This window comes from Ochlerotatus camptorhynchus, unplaced genomic scaffold (genome assembly GCF_037179485.1).
Source record: "Ochlerotatus camptorhynchus isolate MF236.1 unplaced genomic scaffold, CSIRO-AGI_Acam_v1.1 ptg000284l, whole genome shotgun sequence".
In the NCBI taxonomy this organism is placed as follows: domain Eukaryota; kingdom Metazoa; phylum Arthropoda; class Insecta; order Diptera; family Culicidae; genus Ochlerotatus; species Ochlerotatus camptorhynchus.
This window is the reverse complement of record NW_027040773.1, coordinates 3,678,132-3,699,217: the sequence shown is the minus strand read 5'-3', so window position 1 is coordinate 3,699,217 and position 21,086 is coordinate 3,678,132. Positions and strand designations below refer to the sequence as shown.

Here is a 21,086-nt window from a genome sequence, read left to right as displayed (position 1 = left end):
GTTTTTCCTTGGTGCACTGCAGCTGGGCCAACCTCATACTTTTCTAGTCCCTCAAGGTTAACTGGATTCGCACTAGCTTCTGCTCGATTTGTCCTCTCTGCCGGAACAGACCCTTCAATCTCCGCATCGTTTCAGAATCCATAGCCTCCTCCCAATTGAATCCGTGAAATGAACCTGATGAATTGGATCTTGAAAGGTGCCCGGTAGGCGGACCCGGCAACTCCATATGTTGCACAATTGGAAAGTCTTCTGATTGTTCCGCTTGATCCAATTGTTGTACTTGCTCCTCTTGCTGCACTTGTTTCAACGGTGAATGTTCTACCGGCATTTTTTGGTTTGTCTTCAAGGTCACTTTTCCACTTCAGTTTTTTAGTTGCCTTTTTCTTACACACGCGACGCACTGATCGTTTCGATACGGATCTGGCAACGTAGCACACGTGACGGGACTAAATGTTTCGGTATGAGTTCGGCAACGTTGCACACACGACGCAACTGTACATGACCTTGTACACGCACACACTTGTTTTCGACTCGTTCGGAATTAGCAAAATGGCGTTCACTTTTTGTCTTTTGCGACGGCGGACGATTGCGGACCGCTCACTACGCGACGCATACGAATGTGTGTACACAGCACCAGCAGCAAGAAACTCGTTTTCGTTTCGTTTCGTGTAGCAACGATGTGTTCGCTCGGGATGATTAGGCTTTTCTCCTGGCAGGAAACCTCTCGTGGACTGGGTACCGATCCTCTTCGTGGGCAGCTAAACCTTGGCTGCATTCCGATCCGGTTCGAAGGACCAAATTATGTTCCGATGCAATGAACCATAACACATGCGGGAGGGAATCGCCGTGGAAAACGATCTTGGGATGACACTGGAAGTGCCCTTGACGATTCCCTTGGATGGACGGATCTTTGGTGGTGGACTGTATTTCGGATGATCGGTTCGATGGAAAGAACACTTTTGCTACACTAACTTAAATACATTTATTGCTCTTTGCTCTAGTGTACACACTTTGAAGGTTGTATTAATACTGATTGGTTTGTGCTGTTCTCCCTCGTACGAATCTCTACCATAGTATTCAGCGTCGCTGTTCGTAGTGTTGCCGTAGAAATAGGATTGGGCGCTACCTCACTTCAGTCCTTCTGGGAACGGACGGAACAAACTATGTTTAAGTCAGCACAATGCATTGTGTCTTGAACATAATCATGCATTCTGATTTATTCGTATGTAATAATGAATTATCCAAAGTATTATTGCTTGAAAAAAATGTCCAACCCAGGAATACGTCCTTTCGAATTGTTTTAGATGTAAAAACAAACAATAATCAAATAAATTGTATCAGTGGGTTTATTTGTAACTACATCCGATTTGATTCAGTTATGTGATTTTCAAAGATTTCAGAAAACGAAGATAAAATATGTATAAGAATAATCCCATCGGAAAGTTAATTGCCGTTTCATGTTTGTATTCCTTAGGTACGAACGCATCGAATAATTAACCAGATGGAGAACCTACCGCTATCCTTTCATTTGTGAGAATAAAAAAACTAAATGCATCAATTGTTCGTTTAAACGCACACTGTATCGTTTTTTCCTGGCGACTTTTGACCACACTCTTCGTTCCATAGTTTATGATTTTTCTTGCATTGATGCCCCGATGGGAAGGCATAAGTGAAAATAAAAGCTCTTGTACATCGAAGAGAGAGAGAAACAAAATATGAGCAGCGTCGTGTAACTTACCATACCTTACGTTTTTTGAACCAATAGCTAGAAAGAATGGCACTGCCGCATCGTTCCACCTAGCTTTGATCCATCGAAAGGCTGTCAGCGTTGTTGTTGGTCAACACGGACGAATCTTTCTGCACAGACTCAAACAACGGTTGCAATTCCGAGGAGCTGCGAATCAGTGACAGAAATTCGGCCAGATGCTGGTTTTTATCTGAAAGGAAATTTTGCAGTTGGATTTCGCTCGGACATATCAAGATGATGACCGTACCTGCTTTCGGAATTTGAAGGAGAGCTGCAACAGCTCGCAATGCAGATCGTTTCAGTTCATCTTGCTTCTCGTATTCCTGTTTTACTGAGTTGGCTTTCACTTTCAATGTGCAGGTGGCGCGCAGGGGATCAACGAATTGATCGAGTTCTGGAAGAAAAGGATCACTGAACAGTAACTGACGTAGAAAGCCGTATTAGACGTGTACTTACTTTGCAGAACTGCAGAGGGACAAAGGACAGCCAACCGAGCGGTCATCAAGTAGGTCAACATTTTGATATCATAATGATCCTTCAGTCCAGCCTGTACATGTTCAAGGAACTGCATGATATCTACCCGATCTAGCCCCTGCTCCAGCAAAGTGTACATGCATTCGAATGCAGCTTTCCGGATGTCTAAGCCATCATCAACTGTGTGCTTGAATGGACCCATCTCAACCTCTCGGATCAGATCTTTCTTAACCTTTGTCTCAGAGTAAAGTTGTGGCAGCAATTCGGGTAGTAGTTCTCGCACAAGACTGGGCTTATTATGCACTGCCGAGTTAAATGCAACAAGCGCGACTCGACGGACAGCTGGTTCCGGATCTTGCAGTGCAAAAAGGAACTGCCCAATGCACTGCCTCAGTAGCGGATCAATCGATTGCGGCTGATCGGATATGGTAAACTTGATTGCCGAAACAACAGCCGTACGCATCAGATGGCTTTCGCTACGTAGTGCCAACTGCAGCTGTGGTAGCAATTCTTCTGGATTTACTAGCACCAATTTTCCCAAACACTCGGCAACTACGTTGCGAGATCCTTCCTCGGAACATTCACAGTGCTTGAACAGTTCGGCCCAGATGGACGGTACTGATGGAAGCAACTGTTCCAGGCCATGTTTGGTTGTTGAAAGCGACGAGATAACTTCCTTCAGGGAGTGCAACAACAGGTACTGTCTCTTCGGTTGTGCTTCAATTTCATTCAAAATGAACGGCAGATAATGAGTAAGATTACCAACGGCGATTGCCCCAAGCGCATGCGACGCTGCTCCCTTCACATCTTCGGACGATGCCGAGAAGCAGTTGAGAACGATTTGAGCCAGTGAGTCAATAGCGTTTAGGTTGCTGGAATGATAATAATTTGAATTGATAATTCTTAATTCTGAAGCCGTCAAATACTTACAAGTGCCTTCCAATCTCGCCGATTGTGAGTAGGTAGAACACCAAATGAGCATCGCTGCGTCTGTTTTGGATCTCCCGCAGAAATTCTCTAGCGACAGCCACTGCTTCGTTCGGCACCTGCAGAGTTAGTGCTGCAATGCACTTGGCCAGCGAATGATATGCTTGCTTGTGCAGTTGCTGCCCTTGCTGTTGATTATTCAATGGATACATGAGCATGTTTAACAAATGGCGGTAGCTAAGCCCTGGTAGATTGGCATGTACCAGAGCTTGGAAAAGGTTCAAGGTACAGTTGAGAGCTGTGCCTTGCAGCAATGGGGAACGGACTAAGGTCATCACTTCCGGTAGGATTTGCTCGTGCACTCCAATCAGAGCTTGAGGTTGATGGCGTGCCACGGAAGTCAACAGGACAAGCGAAAGCTGCGCGACATGAAGATCCGATTCGGAGAGCAATGGTGGAACTTCGGAAACTGCATTTCGCAGCAGCATATCGTCGATCAGCTGGTGATAGTGAGTGACTAACGTGTCCAGCAAGGTAAGTGAATTGAGCTTGAGTGCTCGTTGGTTCTTGCGAAGGAACGATCCGAGAACCGGAACAACCTCTGCAATAATCGGACTGAGATTTACACGCAAAGGGGAAGCAGCGATCATCGTCAAAGCTTTAACGGAGCTCAGTCGGGTTACTTCGTTGCGTAATCTTTCCATAAACAACGGCAAACAGGTGTTCAGCTCCTGTTGCAGCACATCGCCCATGTTGGCAATGATCTGACCCATACAGGCGATAGCTCGTTCTTTCACTTCCTGATCTACTTCAGGCGAACGAAGCTTCTGCAATGTGCTCGAATACAGTGGATGAACATAAGGGGTGAAATCAAAGTTAGTTTGAATGTTCAGTGGACGAATAACCTTCACCAGCTGCTGCAGAACAAGTAAAGCTTCGGTGGCAATTTTGTAGAATGGATCGAAAACAGCAGCTTCGACAAGCGGCACCAACGTCTTGATGTGCGGATGGAACACTTGTGGATTATGCCCTCCCAGCATACAGTACACGAATCCGAGTGCGTCAATTTTCATATTCGACGTAGAGTTTTTGTCATTCAGGGAATAATGGATACCACTCATCAGGTGATCAATGTGATTCGACAATGCTCCCGGCAATGCATTCAACAGTTCACGAAGCAACAGAAAACAGTCCTGTCGAGTTTTGACGGATTTCTCCCGCATCAACGGTTGTACGGCTTTCACAATCATCGGTACCTGATCCTGAAGCATACTGATGGAGCTCGGGACTTGTTCCATCGAGTCCGGGTCATGGGCCATATCATCCCCAATCGGGCGGGTAGATTTAAGTAGGGCAATGTACGCGTGGAAGATATCCGATTTGACGTTTTCTTCACGTTCTGTAAATAGCAGTGGTATTAGAATCTTACGAAATTCAGAAAACAGCATCATCACTTACCTTTGAATCGAGCGATCAACGCAGGCGACAAAGTCTTATAAAAATCTTCCAACAGTTCATGCCTGGTAGAAATAACGGACTCCAAGCACTTGGCCGCTGATCGGCGCACTTTCCAGCTCATATCGTCATCGTCGCTGTATTCTTCGCTGTCGATGTCCTCGTCGTCTTCCATATCCATCGCAACGCCACCATCTCCATCATCAGCCTCATAGTTGTAATTCGGATCGTATGTTATGTATTTCAGACACAGATCAACAATCTAAAATTAAGAAACGACATTTAACAACAGTCAACGCAATCTGCAAGAACCGAACACATACCGAAGGAATATGTGGCATAATAGCTTCCGGACAACGTTGAACGAACGCCTCACAAGCTTGCAAGCAGAATTCGCGAAGCTCGTCGTCATCCCGGTGGCTATACTGATTGAGCAAGAACATCACCCGCTCGATATGATTGCACAAACGGTGTCCAGCTTGACGGCTGAAATGAAAAAATTGACTTCCTACCTCTAAAAAATAGTGTTCTTTTTTCATACCAGATAGCAGCCAAACACTGAATGTAAGTTCGGATCATACTCTGATCCTGAGGCTTCTCCAGTCCATCCAAAAGGTGTTCGATGACCTTATTGTATGCATTATTATTGCAAGTAGTCAACAGGTGTGATAAAGCAACGATGGTACGTTTACGCACGGCCTGTCGAGCGGATGCCAGTTGTGGTACCAGTGCCTTCAGGATCAAGTCGTGGAAAGGCACCAACAGGTCACCGAATCGCGACAGCAAATCCGACAGAATATCCAGCGCCTCTAGCTGAACCGATACGTCCTCTTTCTCAATGGCGTTGCTCAACTTGCCAGTGATGCGTTGGCACACGTTCGGGACCAACGAGTTCGACGACTGTGGCAACTCCGAAATGACCGTCTTCAGACCAATACTCGAAATGTCTCGCAGTTGTTCGTTGTTCGAAACCATGTTGGCGCACAGCGAATCGACAATGGTTTCCACTTGATTTTCCTTGACTTTGTTCACCAACGGTCCAAGACTGCAGTAATGCCCCAACATTAAATAAATACAACGTGTTCAATGAATCATAAAAGCATTTACCATTTGACGGCAAGATTCTGTACTTCGCCGTTCTTGTCCTCCAGCAAACGGAGTACCATGCGGACAACTTTCTTTTCTGATTCGTCGTCTAGCTTGATGCTGTCCTTCTGGAGTTCCGTCATCAGATCATTCGTAGCCATAAAACGGAAGTCCTTATCGTTGGACGTCATCTGCAAATTTAATTGAACAAAAAAGTTCAAAGAGCCGTAACATTTTCGGATTAATATGAAATTATCTGAAATCTTGGCTGCTGATTGGTCAAGTATCTAAGGCTTAACGGTATAATGTTTAGCTTGATTGACAGAATTTGTATGAAGTTTGGCAATTTGACTAGAACGCCTCTTTTTGATATATTTGATTTGGAAGATTTTTAATTTTGTTTTTATGTTAGCTAAGTTTTCGAATAAAGTTTGTTTCCCCAAATGCGCTGCTGCTAGGAAATCATCTCATGAAGGTTTTATACGAAAATATTCATTCTGAAAAAAACTTGCAGTCAGATTAGAAATTTACTGGCTTTTTTCCGTTTTTTCCGGAATTTTGGAAATTTGCCTGGTTGTGCAATTTACATTTAAATTAAGCCAAAATACCAAATGCGATTTAGTCGAAGGGATCATTAGATTAAATTAATCATTACAAAGACAGCAGAATTTTTCCAGAACTTATAATTTGTTTCTGCGTTTGACCTTAAAAATGTGTTTTAACTACCTTGAACATTCGCTCAGAACTCTTAACAGAAATTGATTAGAATTTTTTCAAGAATTACCTTTGGAAACATTCCCTATCACAGTTATTTCAAGATTTCTCTAAAATAATTTGAAGATTATCTCTGGGAGACCCTTAATTACTTTATAACAGGTCGGAAATTCTCTGCAATTCTCTGCATTCATGGAGTTCATCCTAAGATTCTCTTCAAATGTTTAAATATTGTTCCAAGAATTCATTAAAGTTCAAGTAATTCAGAATTGTAATTGTCTTGAAATTTTACTCTTGGAATTCTTCTATAAATTCTTCAGAAAATCCACTTGGAAACCCCAATAGAATTATCTATAAATTCTTCTCGTGCTGCCTTTGAAATTCGGTTAAAACTCTTCTCAAAACTCCTTTGCAATTGTATGCTCAAAATTTGATTCCCTTGATATTTTTCGCAGATCCTGGAATCCTCTTCACAACCATCATTGAATTTTCCACAGAACTTCTTGCTGATTCCACTCTGAATTCACACAATTTACTTTGAGTTCTAGACAAAACTCTCTTACACGCTATTTCAAAACTACCCAAATTTGGGTAGAATCCACCCAGATGTCAAAACTGAACCTACCCAAAAATGGGTAAACTGTGTTGGGAGTGACAACTTGACAAATGAACAACGTCGATCGGATTCATATCAATGTTGTTCATTTGTCAACTTGTCACTCCCAACACAGTTTACCCATTTTTGGGTAGGTTCAGTTTTGACAGATCTGGGTGGATTCTACCCAAATTTGGGTAGTTTTGAAATAGCGTGTAGAGTTCTCTTCAAAACTCCGTTGGAAATTTACTCTGAACTACCTTGGTACTATCCATTAAATTTATTCTGAAATTTTCTCAAAATTCCTTTGCAATTTTCATCATGATTTATCCTGACTATCTCAGAACAAGTGTCTTCAATTTCAAGGTCTAGATTTAATTTTTTGCTGAAGAGAAGATGAAGTATATTTTTGCCGATTTGACATCGAAATTCATGGGCTTTCCTGTTGATTTTCCGGTGATTTTCTAGTTCTCTCCTAGCTGATGTTCATGCTATTTGTTTTTGCGTGTAGCATTGGCGCAACGGATTTGCGAGGGAACACAACACCAGCACGAGATTTCAGTCGACAGGAAAAATATCCACTAAAGATCACGCTGGAGGATGGAGCAGTCGAGGACCAAAAAATCGCATAATTCCTCGGAAGGCATGGTGACGTCATTTCAGTACGAGAGCAACGATGTGAAGCGCCAATATCGATTACCCTGGCATCTCAACAGGTGTTTGCATAGCAAAAAATTGATGTTGAGATGCACTTCCACAGTTATTGATTTGGAGCTATCAATGCCTGTAAGGTCTGGATCCACAATAATCCGGACACATCAAAACTTAAGTAAAACACAAATTTCGCATTATATGTCAATTGTAGTTGTTTATTTCAGATTCATGGGATATGATTTAAAAATTCACAAAGTCAAAACATTGTTATTCGGTATTTGCATAAAATTATCGAGCTGTGCGCGTAACTCCATCCATTAGGGTTTGTACAGACTCCTCGGATACCGTGGTGGCCAAATTTGTTCTAATTGTTGACGTTGGTTGACGAAACAAATAAATAAATAAATAAGTTTGATATCTTTGATTCCTTGTTTCTTTCTCTCAATATCTCTCGATTGTACGTAACTCTGGACAATTTGGCGGATTTGCGGTTTTTGGTACAATATTCACTTGATTTGCTTCATATCACTCCATCAAAATTTTAGCATAATGGCATGATGCCAAATCGGGCCAGAACAAAGAGTTTTCTTTGTGGCTTTTGATGAAGGGTAGCAATCGCTTCTGCAGACACTCTTTCTGGTAAATCTCCTTGTTGATTGTGCCTGTAGTGCTGAAAAATTTATTCCTTCAGCCACACGTGCAAATTGCTTGCCAAAAAATATATTTTATGGGAAATTTCGATGTCTTCTTCGTCCTGAAATACTCAGCTGTAGCACTTTTGACCATAGCAGAATAGAAAGCCAGCCCTGGAAGCTGCTTGAAATCCTCCAGGATATAAGTTTCATCTTCCATAACATGAAAACTTCTTCAAATATTTGCAGTACAAACGTCGAGCCAGTGATTTTGCTGTCAAATTATGTTTGTCGTTGCGATTTGGAACTGTTTTTTTCTTTATACGACTTCAGCCCCAAACGCTGTTTTGATTTTTGGACAAAACCAGGTGACATTCCTGTTTTACGAGCCAACGTTTGAACAGAGAGATTCGGCTTTTTTTTCAATATCCTTTTCACCTTTTGGTCCATGACAGGATCAGAATGATTTGAACACATTGTGAACAGTGGATTTAGGTAAATCCAATTTTTTTTGCAGGTTCCCGTATTGACAAGTCAGGAGTTGCATTACGTCCGTACAAAATCCTCTCGCGCACGTGTTTTTCATTCGTCGCCATCTTGAACACTAAACATGGAATGTAAACACCAGTGCGCAAAACAGTCAGGCTCAATGAGTCATTTTCATATGAATATGAACTGCCATCTGCCTCATCATTCACTGCCTCGTGAGAGTAGTCGAGTCACTGACAGCCGAACACTCAGTCAGTCATGCTATTTCAAGACTACTCAAACTTGGGTAGAATCCAACCAGATCGGTCAAAACTGAACCTACCCAAAAAATGGGTAAGCTGTGTTGGGAGTGACAAGTTGACAAATGAACAACGTCGATTGGATTAATGTCGATGTTGTTCATTTGTCAACTTGTCACTCCCAACACAGTTCACCCATTTTTAGGTGGTTCAGTTTTGACCGATCTGGGTGGATTCTACCCAAATTTGGGTAGATTTGAAATAGCGTTTAAGCACGTTATTCTTCCGTGATGGTACACAATCTTTGTTTTGAATGACTGAGCGTACATGTTCTATGGAAAAATGCCTCAATGACATGCTGTGTAACCGAAGGCAAGTGGTGTGAGTCGCTGTGTAGTGTGTAGTCTTTTTTATCGATGTATACCTGTTTATACGCTGCTATACTGCCCATAAAAGCATAACTGTCCCATATGAATAGGAAATCAAGCAAAGATGGAACAAATTATGCGAGTATCGGCAGTATACCTCAGCGAAATTTTTCACTCCTACGTGCAATATTTCAAAAGTTACAAACGGTAGTACCCCCTTAAAATCCGTTTTTACCCGAGGGGGACGACTCTATCTACCATGCAAAAAAGATTGTGTTTTGCTGTGGCTAGCTGCGCGCACGCTGAGTAGATAGAAAGAAGATTGATGACGATTCTGAAGATTTCCTGCAAAAAGATGATGAGCGATGCAAGTAGATGCAGCAAATGAAAGAAGATTTTTCGAAGATAGATTCGCTAGTGTGAGATTTGTTGAGCATCTAAACTTGAGATTCAGATGTGTCGCCCCCCTCGTTTTTACCATTACTTTTTTGTTTGAATTTTCCAATTTTTTAATGTTCTACAAAATTGTAAGTGATTTAAAAAACATATTTTACGGTAAATTTATCGTATACCAGCCAACAACAACAGCAGTTCATCCTAAAACTAAAGATTACCAAAATGTTACAATACAATAACAATAAAGTAAATGGTATCAATAATAAAATTGTTCGTAAGAAAAATATTAATGTAAAGATACCTAATCATTCACATTTATTGAAAAATCCTTATACAGTCAACTTTCGCTCGTTGGGCTAAACCTGTAGCTCACTTAGTGAAATACTTTCGTTAGTTGGGCTGAGCGTCAAGCTGAAAATTGGTTGAGGGATACACCGATTGTTTATTATCATCACAATCCTTTAGCAACTATCCAAATTGTTCATACATGAGTCCCTCAAAAAATAAATAGCACACGGCGAATGAGAACGACCCAAATTTGAGTTTAGTTCACTCATAATCGCCAAAAGTGCAGGAACGCAGCGATGAGTTAAATTTGTCTCATGGTTTCCTGTGGAAAACCTAAAAAATCTGCCGGAAAATGAGGAAATTGACGAAAATTTTATTCAGTCTCGGAGTAGTACCAATAGACTGAGTGAATCCAATCTTTACTTTTCTCAAATTCAGGAATTTTTCCCTGGAAAAACCTGGAAAAACATGAGGCAAATTTACTCATCGCTGAGTTCCTGCAGTTTTGGCGATTATGAGTGAAGTAAACTCAAATTTGGGTCGTTCTCATTCGCCGTGTACAGTCAAAAATGACGTTTGACTTCGATTTAGGTGGGCTACAGCCCAACTAACGGGAGCCCACCTAAACATAACCCAACTATAGTCGCTATATTCATAGTCTGGCGGATAGAATCTCGGGAACCAATTGAGCTGTCAAATAGCGGAACCAATCGAGCAAATCATGACCAATAACAGAAAAGTGCACATCAGCTATTGCCAACAAAACTTCGAAAACCCTTTTCTCGTGACTCAAGGCTCGCCTACGCAAACTAACACCATCTTTGGGTTGAGGAAAGTTTCCCCTATCCGACGACGCTGGTAATTTACGTTCGATTAGCGAGGAAAGAATAATCAACGTTTTGTTTATAAAAGTTCATAGTACCTTTTCAATTATTGGTCTACAATATATTGAATTTGTTCCGCTTTTTGATAAATCGAAATTCTATTCGCCAGACTATGAATATAGCGACTATAAACCCAACGACCGAAATTTGACTGTATACCATAAATTAAATGCTATGGTACAAAACAATACATTTGATCGTATTTTTATTTATGTTGACCATTAATTTTTATCGTGATAACAATTGGTTTTATTGCATAAGTTGCATTGTATCTCTATAAAAAAAATATTTTGGATTATTAACAAAAGAGAAAGTAGATAAAGAGAATCGATAAATGCTGATAGGACCATAAGAAATGTTCCTCTAGAATTACCTATTATTTTTTTACAATCTTAAAAATACTATAAATAGTTATTATTAAACGTATCATTGTGTCTAATACCGCGCACTTAGAATCACTCCTATATTAAACAAACATGATGCACCCCTCATGTATAGAACCTCTGTTTTTAACGTTATTCAGAATGTACGTTTTATTAAGCCGTTTTGCTGTTGCAATCAAACTACGGTATTAGGAACTAAAAAGTAAAAAAGTACGGCTACTAAGGCCCGAACTCTTAAACTTCGCTTAAGCTTTGAACAAGCCTAAACTATATGGATAACCCTGGTTAGCTGTAAGCGGAGGTGAAAAAATTGGCCCTAAATCCGCTAATCTATCAATTAACCAGTTGTAAAATGTGTGATTTATTTGGAAAGATAACTCGATATGCTAACGTTTGCAATAATTATTCCCCCTTATTCTGCGAGTCACGTGACTCTCTGTCACCGGTGAGGTGACAATTGTCACCTCGTGTGAGGTGACTCTCCGTGCAAATCAAATGGAGAATGGAGAATGGAGAATGGAGAATGGAGAAAAAAATCAATGCATAGGGGAAATGGATGTAAAGTCGGCCTAAATGCTCCTAATTTGGGCTCATACATAAATTCAGCAATCGACTAAATTTTCAAAAGCGACCAAAAATGTCCATTAGTACCAGGCCAGTGACAAGGCCTATACCAACAGCAGCGTTTGACAGTAGGCAGCATGTCCCGGGCTCAAATCACTTAATTTGCTGTGCTGGGCCCGCTGTCACTGTATAACATGTTGCCTACGCGCCTGCCACTGGGCTGATTAGTACCGTCCCAATGACGCGTTTATGTAGATAAATTTGATAAATAGCAGATTTTTAGCGATGGGCCCAATCTTAGATCCATAGGCCAACATTAGAACCATTTCCCCTATATACATCGCAAAATATTCTAATTTATTGCCAAACCCACGGTATTAGGTGCTGCGGGGAATTAGGGCAGGTAAAGGTACTGGTAACCACGATGGAAGGGAGTTTAAAGACTAGCACAAAGTAATTTGTTTTAATTTTTTATTTAGTTGTTGGTCACCGGAAACCTACAAAGGCAAGGTAGAAACATACATTATTTGAGTTTATGTCCATATAGACCATAAAAGGGCATACTTAAGTGACACAAGATCCTTTAGAATTCTAGATAATTATTTTAAAAGCAAACTTTAGTTATATAAATCTAAATGCACTGATACCACTGTAGGGAAATTGTGCACTTAGGAAAACCGCTGACCAGTAAATTTTAAGGGATTTGATAAAATTGAATTAAAATAAACATTTTTCTAGATCATTATCTTAATCTTCTTCAGGATCTTATTGTATTCTCCCTGGTCATCCTTTACCTGATACACAGTTTATACCAACAGGCTACCGAAACCAATAAAACAACAAATTACAAAAATAATCAACAAGGTAACCATCATCCAGACTAGTCAGCTGAAAACAAAAACAGCCATTTTCACAGCAGTTCAGGCCCCATCATATTTCGAAAACAACGCAGAAAACCACAAGGCAACAACAATTTTCCATTTTGTTGATCCATTGCTCCCACAAAGAAACGTCCCAAAATGCATTATTCTGTATGCCCACCCATTCCTGTTATTTTCCGTCCTGATCCGGAGAACCACCATCAAAGAGAAAGAGATTACTACTTTTCGGATTCTGTCTGACGTACCTTTTCGAGCAAATTTGCGATTTGGTAGGACGCCATTCTGACGGCCTGTAATCCTCTTTTCCGATAGTTTCCAACGAAAATAAAACCTCTTACACGGGCACCAGTACAACCGCTAACTTTTACACTTATTTTGGAACGGTTTTTCTCAAAGTTAGCCTGATTTTTGCACAATTTTCACTACTGCACTTGATTGATGCGATCGACGAAAACGCGATGAGATGATAAAAATTTTGCTTGCTGCGAAGTGTCGCGCACCGGTCAGTCAGTCTGCAGCACCAAACACACACCAGCAAACGGGGCGAGAAGTTTTGAAGGAGTTAGGGTTGGCAAACTGTCAAAATAACTCAAGGTCCGGTGCAAAAACGACGTGGATGATGAGTGCAATAATCTTCTTTATCGATCGAGAAAAAAGCCGAACACTGAAAACAAATCTATCTCAGAGAATGAGTTACTTTCTTACTCATTCGTAATAGAAATCCTTAGAGGAAGACGCACAGAGAACAGACGTCCAACTTCCACCAGATAAGTGGGAACGTTGCCATTACGTGGCGCTAGCATCTCCTGACCAACTGGGTTGCATAACTTCGAAAATATATATTGATTTTTACACATCATCTGATAGAGCTTCGTTTACTGAGCACAACGATATTTTTTATCGATCCCGTAGACATTCATCTCGATTTTTAAATCAAGATTTAAATTTTTCTGTGAAAAAATCACAAATATTTTTGAAAAAGTACAGGAAATCTGTGAAACTGTTTACCGAACGTTCAGTTGTTGAGATTATTTCGGTAAAATTTTACAGATTTCTGCAAAAATTTCTAAGTGTGTATGTATTTACCTCAATACCCCTAAACAACCCATTTTGGCGCTAGTATCGATAATTTTTTTAATGAAAATTACCACTCGGCACTACCGGCTATTAGTGTCTAGTGTAAGTTGTGCAACGCCAGCGCCATCATGTTGTCAAAGAGGGTTTTTAAGTGGGGAAGTCGGCGTTGGTGGCACTTGGGTCGAATAGGAATTTAAAAGTCATTTTGTTTGAGCCTCAACGTCTGTTCTCTGTGAAAGAGCTGAGCGGAGAGAATGTTTAGATCCAAATGAACTGTCAAAATCTAAGCCTATCGAATATTTCCACCAGATTTTTTTTCCGAGTGTTTCTTATTCTTACTAGATCATATTTGATAGTACTGATGTAATCCTCGCTGTAATCAAATAAAAATTCAACCCCCTTTATTTTTCATGCACTTCCCGCATAAACGCGAACCACAACTTGACCTTACCGAAAATGGTTAAAAATTGTTTATAACCTGTGCTAAACTTTAACTGAAATGATTATGGAAATTTACACTAATAAAAATTCAATGTTAATTTGTATGTGTCCCACACATGAATTTTTGCAATGTGATAAACAAATGATACATACACACTTAAGCACGACTTCGCGGTTCGGTAATTTTTTACAGTTTTCGAAATACTTGACTACCCAAGCAAAATATTCAGCTATTTTCAACTACACAGCAAAAAAAAATGTAATATCAATCAACGTAATTCAAGCTGATGTATATCATTCCTCGTTCTGCTTGCGAATGAGCAACATCAAGGCCTGTTGTCTCGTCACATGGCATAGCTTTAAAAGTGTTTTCACCGCGAAAAGTTTTTTTTTTCTGAAAGCAGTTTTTGTGCCTCAGGTGACTCGCGCATTACATAAGGAAGCAGCCGATCCTGGCGAAGCCTACGATCGGACTGTCCATCTTAAACCCGCTCGAAGATATCAAATTGATTTTATCGGAGCCATAGTCAGCAGCAAGAGCCGCGTAATACACATCGGCAAACGACAACCACACGGACGGTGTGTACGACTGGAAACAATAACCAGCAGAAAACATGTGACTGCAGTGAGCCGCCGCACGGACGGTGTGTACGACCGGCATCTATTGTGGCAGAGCAGCAACAGTATAGCAGTAGAAACGGTAAGGGCAAATAGTAGCACGTATCTGTTTTTGTATTCCCATTCCTCTGACTGTTTGCTTGTGGATCGTCTGTCTCTCCCCCAGTAGAATCGTTCCACATAGGGTGGTTCGTTAATAAAAAAAAGTAAAATAATAATTACTTTTTGACGACAATTTTTAATTTCTAATGGATGGTTCAAAGGGGGGCAGTAAGCCTCCCAATGATAAACTTAGAAAGCGCCATTATCAGGCGTCCTCTGCCTCGCCTTGGGTTGTCTATTTTCGGCAGAAAGAGAAAGCCCTTAACTTCTTAGGGATTAAAAGAATATTGACGCCTCGTTTCCCGGGGACCGAATTTCATCAGGTCAATCGGAACAAACTGCGTATAACCATAGAGGTAACTCTAAGACCACTGGGTCCCGAAGAAAATCATTATTACTTTTGGCTCACTCAGTACCAGAACAACGGTCCCAAGCTATTTCACTCACCCCTGCATGTTCTGCATGAATCCACACACCCCTGATGTTATCTGTCAAACTTTCATAGCGAATCAAAACAAACATAGTGTAGTAATAGAATTTCAACTAGAATAGGGTACGTTAATCGTTTGCTTGGGACCAATAGGCTACTAAAGTGGTGAGCCAATTTAAAATCGTTAGTTTCGTATTGATTGTTGGTATAACTGCGCCTACATATAATATCGCAAATGATATTGCTGACGACGAGGTTTATAACAAAGAGTATTACGTCTACATCCCATCTCGAGATGTGGAGAAAGACGGCGTGGTCTCTGCAGTGAGCCTGACGTGTGATGACGTCATGGAAGGTATGGGGCGCCTTCAAAATGCTGCTACATCTACCGTGGACGTTCTGGGTTGCAGGATATTGTATTCAGCGACCACGGTAGATGGTCAAAAGACTTATTCCCCTTCAGGCTCACTACCGGTGTCTTTCGCTGGATCGGTTCTCCCAAAGTTCTTAGAAATTGAAAATGTTTTTTCCCGGTGCGACTTTTTGTACCAAGGGTATATAATTGTACCAACTGCAAAAAGCTGGGACACACAGCTGCTTTTTGTGACAACAAGCCCCGTTGTGGCAAATGTAGCCAAGACCACATGGAGGGTGCTTGCCAACAGGAAGCAACTAAATGTGCTTACTGTGGCAAAGAACCTCTTCATGCTTTGCAGGACTGCCCCGCGTACAAGAAGCGTACCAACAATGTGAAGCGTTTAATAAAAGAACGCTCCAAGCTGACGTTTGCAGAAATGGTTAAGTTGCAAAATGGATCCTCTGCTTCGTTGGCATCAGCCGCTCAAAATGAAAACACTTTTGAGATTTTGTCTTCCGATGAACTGGACTCTGACATAGCAGATGAGAGTGAGTCTCCGGAGGTACACGCCCCCGGTAAAAGGAAGCCGACTAGCTCCCCGGGAGTGCGCCGGAAAAAAAAATTAAACCACTCTCAAAAGCATGCAAAAATCTGAAGGTAGCGGGGATTCATTGAAAAACCCGAACAAATCGGTAATTGCTGCTCCATCTGATCCTTGCTGCAGCTTTTCCACCCCGCCGCTACCTAATAAAGGTAATCGTAAGAGGTTACCAAAAATAAACACCACGTCTACTCGCAATTCAAAGAAAACTCTCCCGTCCAAGCGAGGAAAGATTAAATTTAAGGACATTGTGGATAATATTTTGAATGCCCTCGGCTTTCCCGACGAATCGCCACTTCGAGGGCTTATTGACCTGCTTGTTCCTATAGTCGGAAACTACTTCAAGCAATTGACTGTATCATGGCCCCTCATTGGTGAATTTATATCTTTCGATGGATAATTCGTCGAGTGAGGATCAAGATATGATCACTTTATTACAATGGAACTGTCGTAGTTTAATACCTAAATTAGACTCGTTCAAGTATTTGATTCACAATTCTGATTGTGATATATTTGCACTCTGTGAAACTTGGCTTTCTTCTGAAGATGAACTAAACTTCCACGATTTTAACATTATCCGCCTGGACCGAGATGATTCATATGGTGGCGTACTTTTGGGGATCAAAAAGTGCTACCCCTTCTATAAAATCTCAATCCCAATAATTTCAGGCATTGAAATTGTCGCTTGCCAAATAAATGTGAAGAACAAAGATCTTTGCATAGCTTCTGTATATGTCCCTCCAAGGACTTCCATTAACCGCCGTCAGCTTTGGAGTTCAGTTAATATCCTTCCATCTCCAGTTCTAATACTGGGCGATATGAACTCACACGGTACTGGTTGGGGCGAATCATACGATGACAATAGAGCGGGTATTTTCTATGATTTGTGCGACGATTTCAACTTGACTATCTTGAACACTGGTGAAGCAACACGTATAGCAAACCCTCCTGCTCGAGAGAGCCGTCTTGACATTTCTTTGTGCTCTAACTCACTATCATTAGATTGTCTGTGGAAGGTTATCAATGATCCCCATGGTAGTGATCACTTGCCAATTATTATTTCAATCAAAAGTGGTCGTCTAAAAACAGATCAGTCAATTCAAGTTCCTTTTGACCTCACGAGGAACATTGATTGGCAAAAATTTGTATCGGCGGTAACTCTTGGTATTAATTCTACCGATCCTCTACCACTACTGGAAGAGTATCGTTTCTTTACCGAGCTAATCTACAAAAGCGCATTAGAAGCTCAGAAACGACGTGTTCCAAGTGCATCCCTCAAAAGTGTGGAGATCCAATGGTTACGCCCTTTCCTAAACCTACTCCACATCGCCCACCCCTGGGAACCAAGAGCCGGTGACATCAAGGTAATGTTGTTAGCATTTTACTTTCAGTGTAAACTGATCGCTCATCGCGCATAGAACGTGTTGTATTCTTTCTCCCGATTAAATACCTTTTTACAAAGTATTCCGCGTGTGTAAAGTTATTTCCACTGTGCTTCCGAATTCCCGGTGACCCTCCCGTACCACTGACACCTGATTCTGTCCATCAAAAAGAAGACCCGCCACCTCTGGATGGGATGACAAATGCACAAAGTTGTATCTTGAGAAATCCGATGCCTTTAAAGATTATCGTAGACATGAAAGATCTGAGCTTTTTGAAAAGTATCTAAAGCTTGAAAAAAAGCTAAAAAACTTACTAAAAGCAAAGAAACGAAATTACTGGCGTACTTTTATCGAGGGACTTTCTAGAGAAACCTCGATGACAACGCTTTGGAAAAAGGCTCGCTATATGCGAAACCGCTCATCTTCCAATGAGAGTGAAGAATACTCCTCCCAATGGATATTCAACTTCGCTAAAAAGGTTTGTCCAGATTCTGTTCCAGCACAACCAACTTTACGGGATACAGCCCGAAGTAACGGTTCTCTGGATGAACCATTCACAATGCTGGAATTTTCAATGGCACTTCTTTCATCAAATAACTCTGCTCCGGGAAGCGATATGATCAAATTTGACCTTCTAAAAAACCTCCCCGATATCGCTAAAAGACGATTACTTAACCTATATAATTCATTTATGGAATTCAATATAGTTCCACCAGCATGGAGACAGGTTAAAGTAATAGCTATTCAAAAGCCTGGGAAACCAGCGTCTGATCACAATTCTTACCGTCCGATATCTATGTTATCATGCCTGAGGAAATTATTAGAAAAAATGATCCTATTAAGACTTGACCATTGGGTTGAATCAAACAATCTACTTTCAAATACGCAATTTGGTTTCCGGAAGAGTAAAGGAACAAACGATTGTCTAGCGATGCTTTCATCTGATATTCAACTGGCCTTTCCCAAGTAACAATTTCCAGTTGAAGAAACGCTTTCGTTTTGATTTTGTTCAGCTGCATGTTGAATAATAATTGCACAATGTGTTCACCACAACTTTTATAAAACTTTTGTTTACACTGGTTTGGAGAACCTATACAACTGTAACACAAAGGTGTTGTCTAACGTTTTCAGTAAAACGTTTACCCAAAATCAATTTCTTGTTGAAGAACCCTAATAAAAAATAACCATAAACGAACGATAACCCAAATCATTGAACTATTCCACAAATGGTTTGGATGATACCCAGAACACGTCGTTAAGCAAATTAACCATACAATTTTTATTAGGGAAACGCTTCCATTGTGATTTTATTCAACTGCATGCTGAATAATAACTGTACAATCTGTTTAATCTTTGATTGATATTCTTTTAATTAATCTCTCTAATCATTAATTAAGCGAATTTATCTAGAAATGTTATCGTTGATTATATGATATATGTCTTAAATTAATGTTTGCATTTATTAATAACACCTATATATAATTTACCTCTACTCCACCGAGGGTTTCTCGAAGCAAGATTCGAACTCATGATCCCCGGATTGCCAGCCGCTTCTGTTTCCATCTGCTCTATTCTTGAATACATATTTGGTCATATGAGAGAAGTATATGAAGCTCATCTTGAGTGACTTCTCTTGCAGTCGAATAATCATTGCCTTATGGTCATATAAACGTGCCTATCACTGGTGCTATTTTTAGCAACAAAATTGTGGTTGGTGGTTGGTCGAACGTAAACAATCATTTAAGAGTGCTCCAAGCAGCTTTTGAAGCTTTTAACTAAATGGCAATACAACTACATTCTTGTTCAACTCTGGAAGCTAACGTTTGATCAACTCAGGTGTTTTATAAGAGCTCCCAATTGTTTGTTTTGATGCGTTTATTCCACGTTCTGTATAGCTCTTGTGAATCAGTTTAACTAAGGTGCTATAAAAGTTATCGTAGGTCTTATAAAGCATATAGTTAAACCGAACGTAAACAATCATTTAAGAGTGCTCCAACAGCTTTTAAAACTTTTAATCAAATGGCAATACAACTACATTCTTATTCAACTCTGGAAGCTATTATTCAACGTTTGATCAACTCAGGTGTTTTATAAGAGCTCTCAATTGTTTGTTGGGTTGCGCACAAGGAGCAATTGGCTTCAGTCTTTTTGGATATTAAGGGCGCATTTGATTCGGTTTCCATAGACATACTGTCAGACAATTTGCACAGTAGTGGATTACCCGGTATTTTGAATATTTTTTTGTATAATTTGCTGTCAGAAAAACAAATGACCTTCAATCTAGGTCAAATGACAACTTCTAGAATTAGCTACATGGGCTTACCCCAAGGTTCATGCTTAAGTCCCTTACTTTATAATTCCTATGTCAAAGATATTGATAACTGCTTAGATAATCAATGCACGCTTAGACAGCTTGCAGATGATGCCGTGGTTTCCATGAGAGGTCCACGTGCAGAAATCTTGCAAAGACCATTGCAAAATTCCCTAAATAATCTGTCTCTCTGGGCAAGAAATTTAGGGATCGAGTTTTCACCGCAAAAAACTGAATTGGTAGTGTTTACAAGGAAGCGGTTTCCAGCCCAACTGCGTCTAAATATTTTGGGCAGAGACATTACCCAATCTTTAACCTTCAAATACCTTGGAGTCTGGTTTGATTCAAAATGCACTTGGGGTACCCACATTACGTATTTGAAACAAAAGTGTCAACAAAGGATTAACTATCTACGATCAATTTCCGGGACATGGTGGGGTGCTCATCCGGAAGACCTCATTAAACTATATAAAACGACTATTCTTTCAGTTCTTGAGTATGGCTCTTTTTGCTTCCACTCGGCAAGAAAAAGCCACCTAATCAAATTGGAACGTATTCAATATCATTGTTTACGTATTGCCCTTGGCTGTATGCATTCAACACACAATATGAGCCTAGAGGTCCTAGCGGGCGTAAAACCCCTGCAGAACCGTTTCTGGGAGCTCTCATTAAGAATATTGATTAAATGTAGTGTCAGTAACAACCTTGTGATTGAAAACTTCGAAGAAATGCTCGAATTGAGCATCCAGTCTAGATTCGTGCGAATCTATCTTAATTATATGTCATCGGATATTAGCCTTCCTTGCTATAACCCCTCTCGTGTATGCTTTACTAACTACAGTTCCCCCATTGACTACGATCTCTCCATGAAACAGGCTATTCAAAGAGTTCCAGATCAACTTCGACCTATCTCAATTCCCCACATTTTTGCTGAAAAGTACCAACAAGTCAATTGCAATAGAAGATTTTTCACTGATGGATCATGCATTG

At 40.5% G+C, this 21,086-nt stretch overlaps 1 protein-coding gene across 1 annotated transcript; it reads right to left on the bottom strand.

Moving 5' to 3' along the window:
• Positions 1–1,328: 1,328 nt before the first annotated feature.
• On the bottom strand, positions 1,329–13,306 carry Cand1 (Cullin-associated and neddylation-dissociated 1). Its single transcript, XM_065228140.1, has 9 exons — positions 13,022–13,306; positions 5,711–5,880; positions 5,145–5,648; positions 4,927–5,089; positions 4,607–4,865; positions 3,152–4,547; positions 2,204–3,093; positions 1,995–2,141; positions 1,329–1,937 (listed from the first exon to the last, which is right to left on the bottom strand). The coding sequence occupies exons 1-9, from the start codon at positions 13,055–13,057 to the stop codon at positions 1,798–1,800; spliced, it is 3,705 nt and encodes a 1,234-aa protein (XP_065084212.1). The 5' UTR covers positions 13,058–13,306; the 3' UTR covers positions 1,329–1,797.
• Between the last annotated feature and the right edge of the window lie 7,780 nt (positions 13,307–21,086).

Excerpts from the sequence above, each read along its gene's own strand:
- Cand1 (XM_065228140.1), bottom strand. The coding sequence starts at position 13,057 with ATGGCGTCCTACCAAATCGCAAATTTGCTCGAAAAG. Across the intron at positions 4,866-4,926 it reads TTATGCCACATATTCCTTCG|ATTGTTGATCTGTGTCTGAA; the intron begins GTATGTGTTCGG and ends TCTTAATTTTAG. Across the intron at positions 3,094-3,151 it reads GGCGAGATTGGAAGGCACTT|CAACCTAAACGCTATTGACT; the intron begins GTAAGTATTTGA and ends TTATCATTCCAG.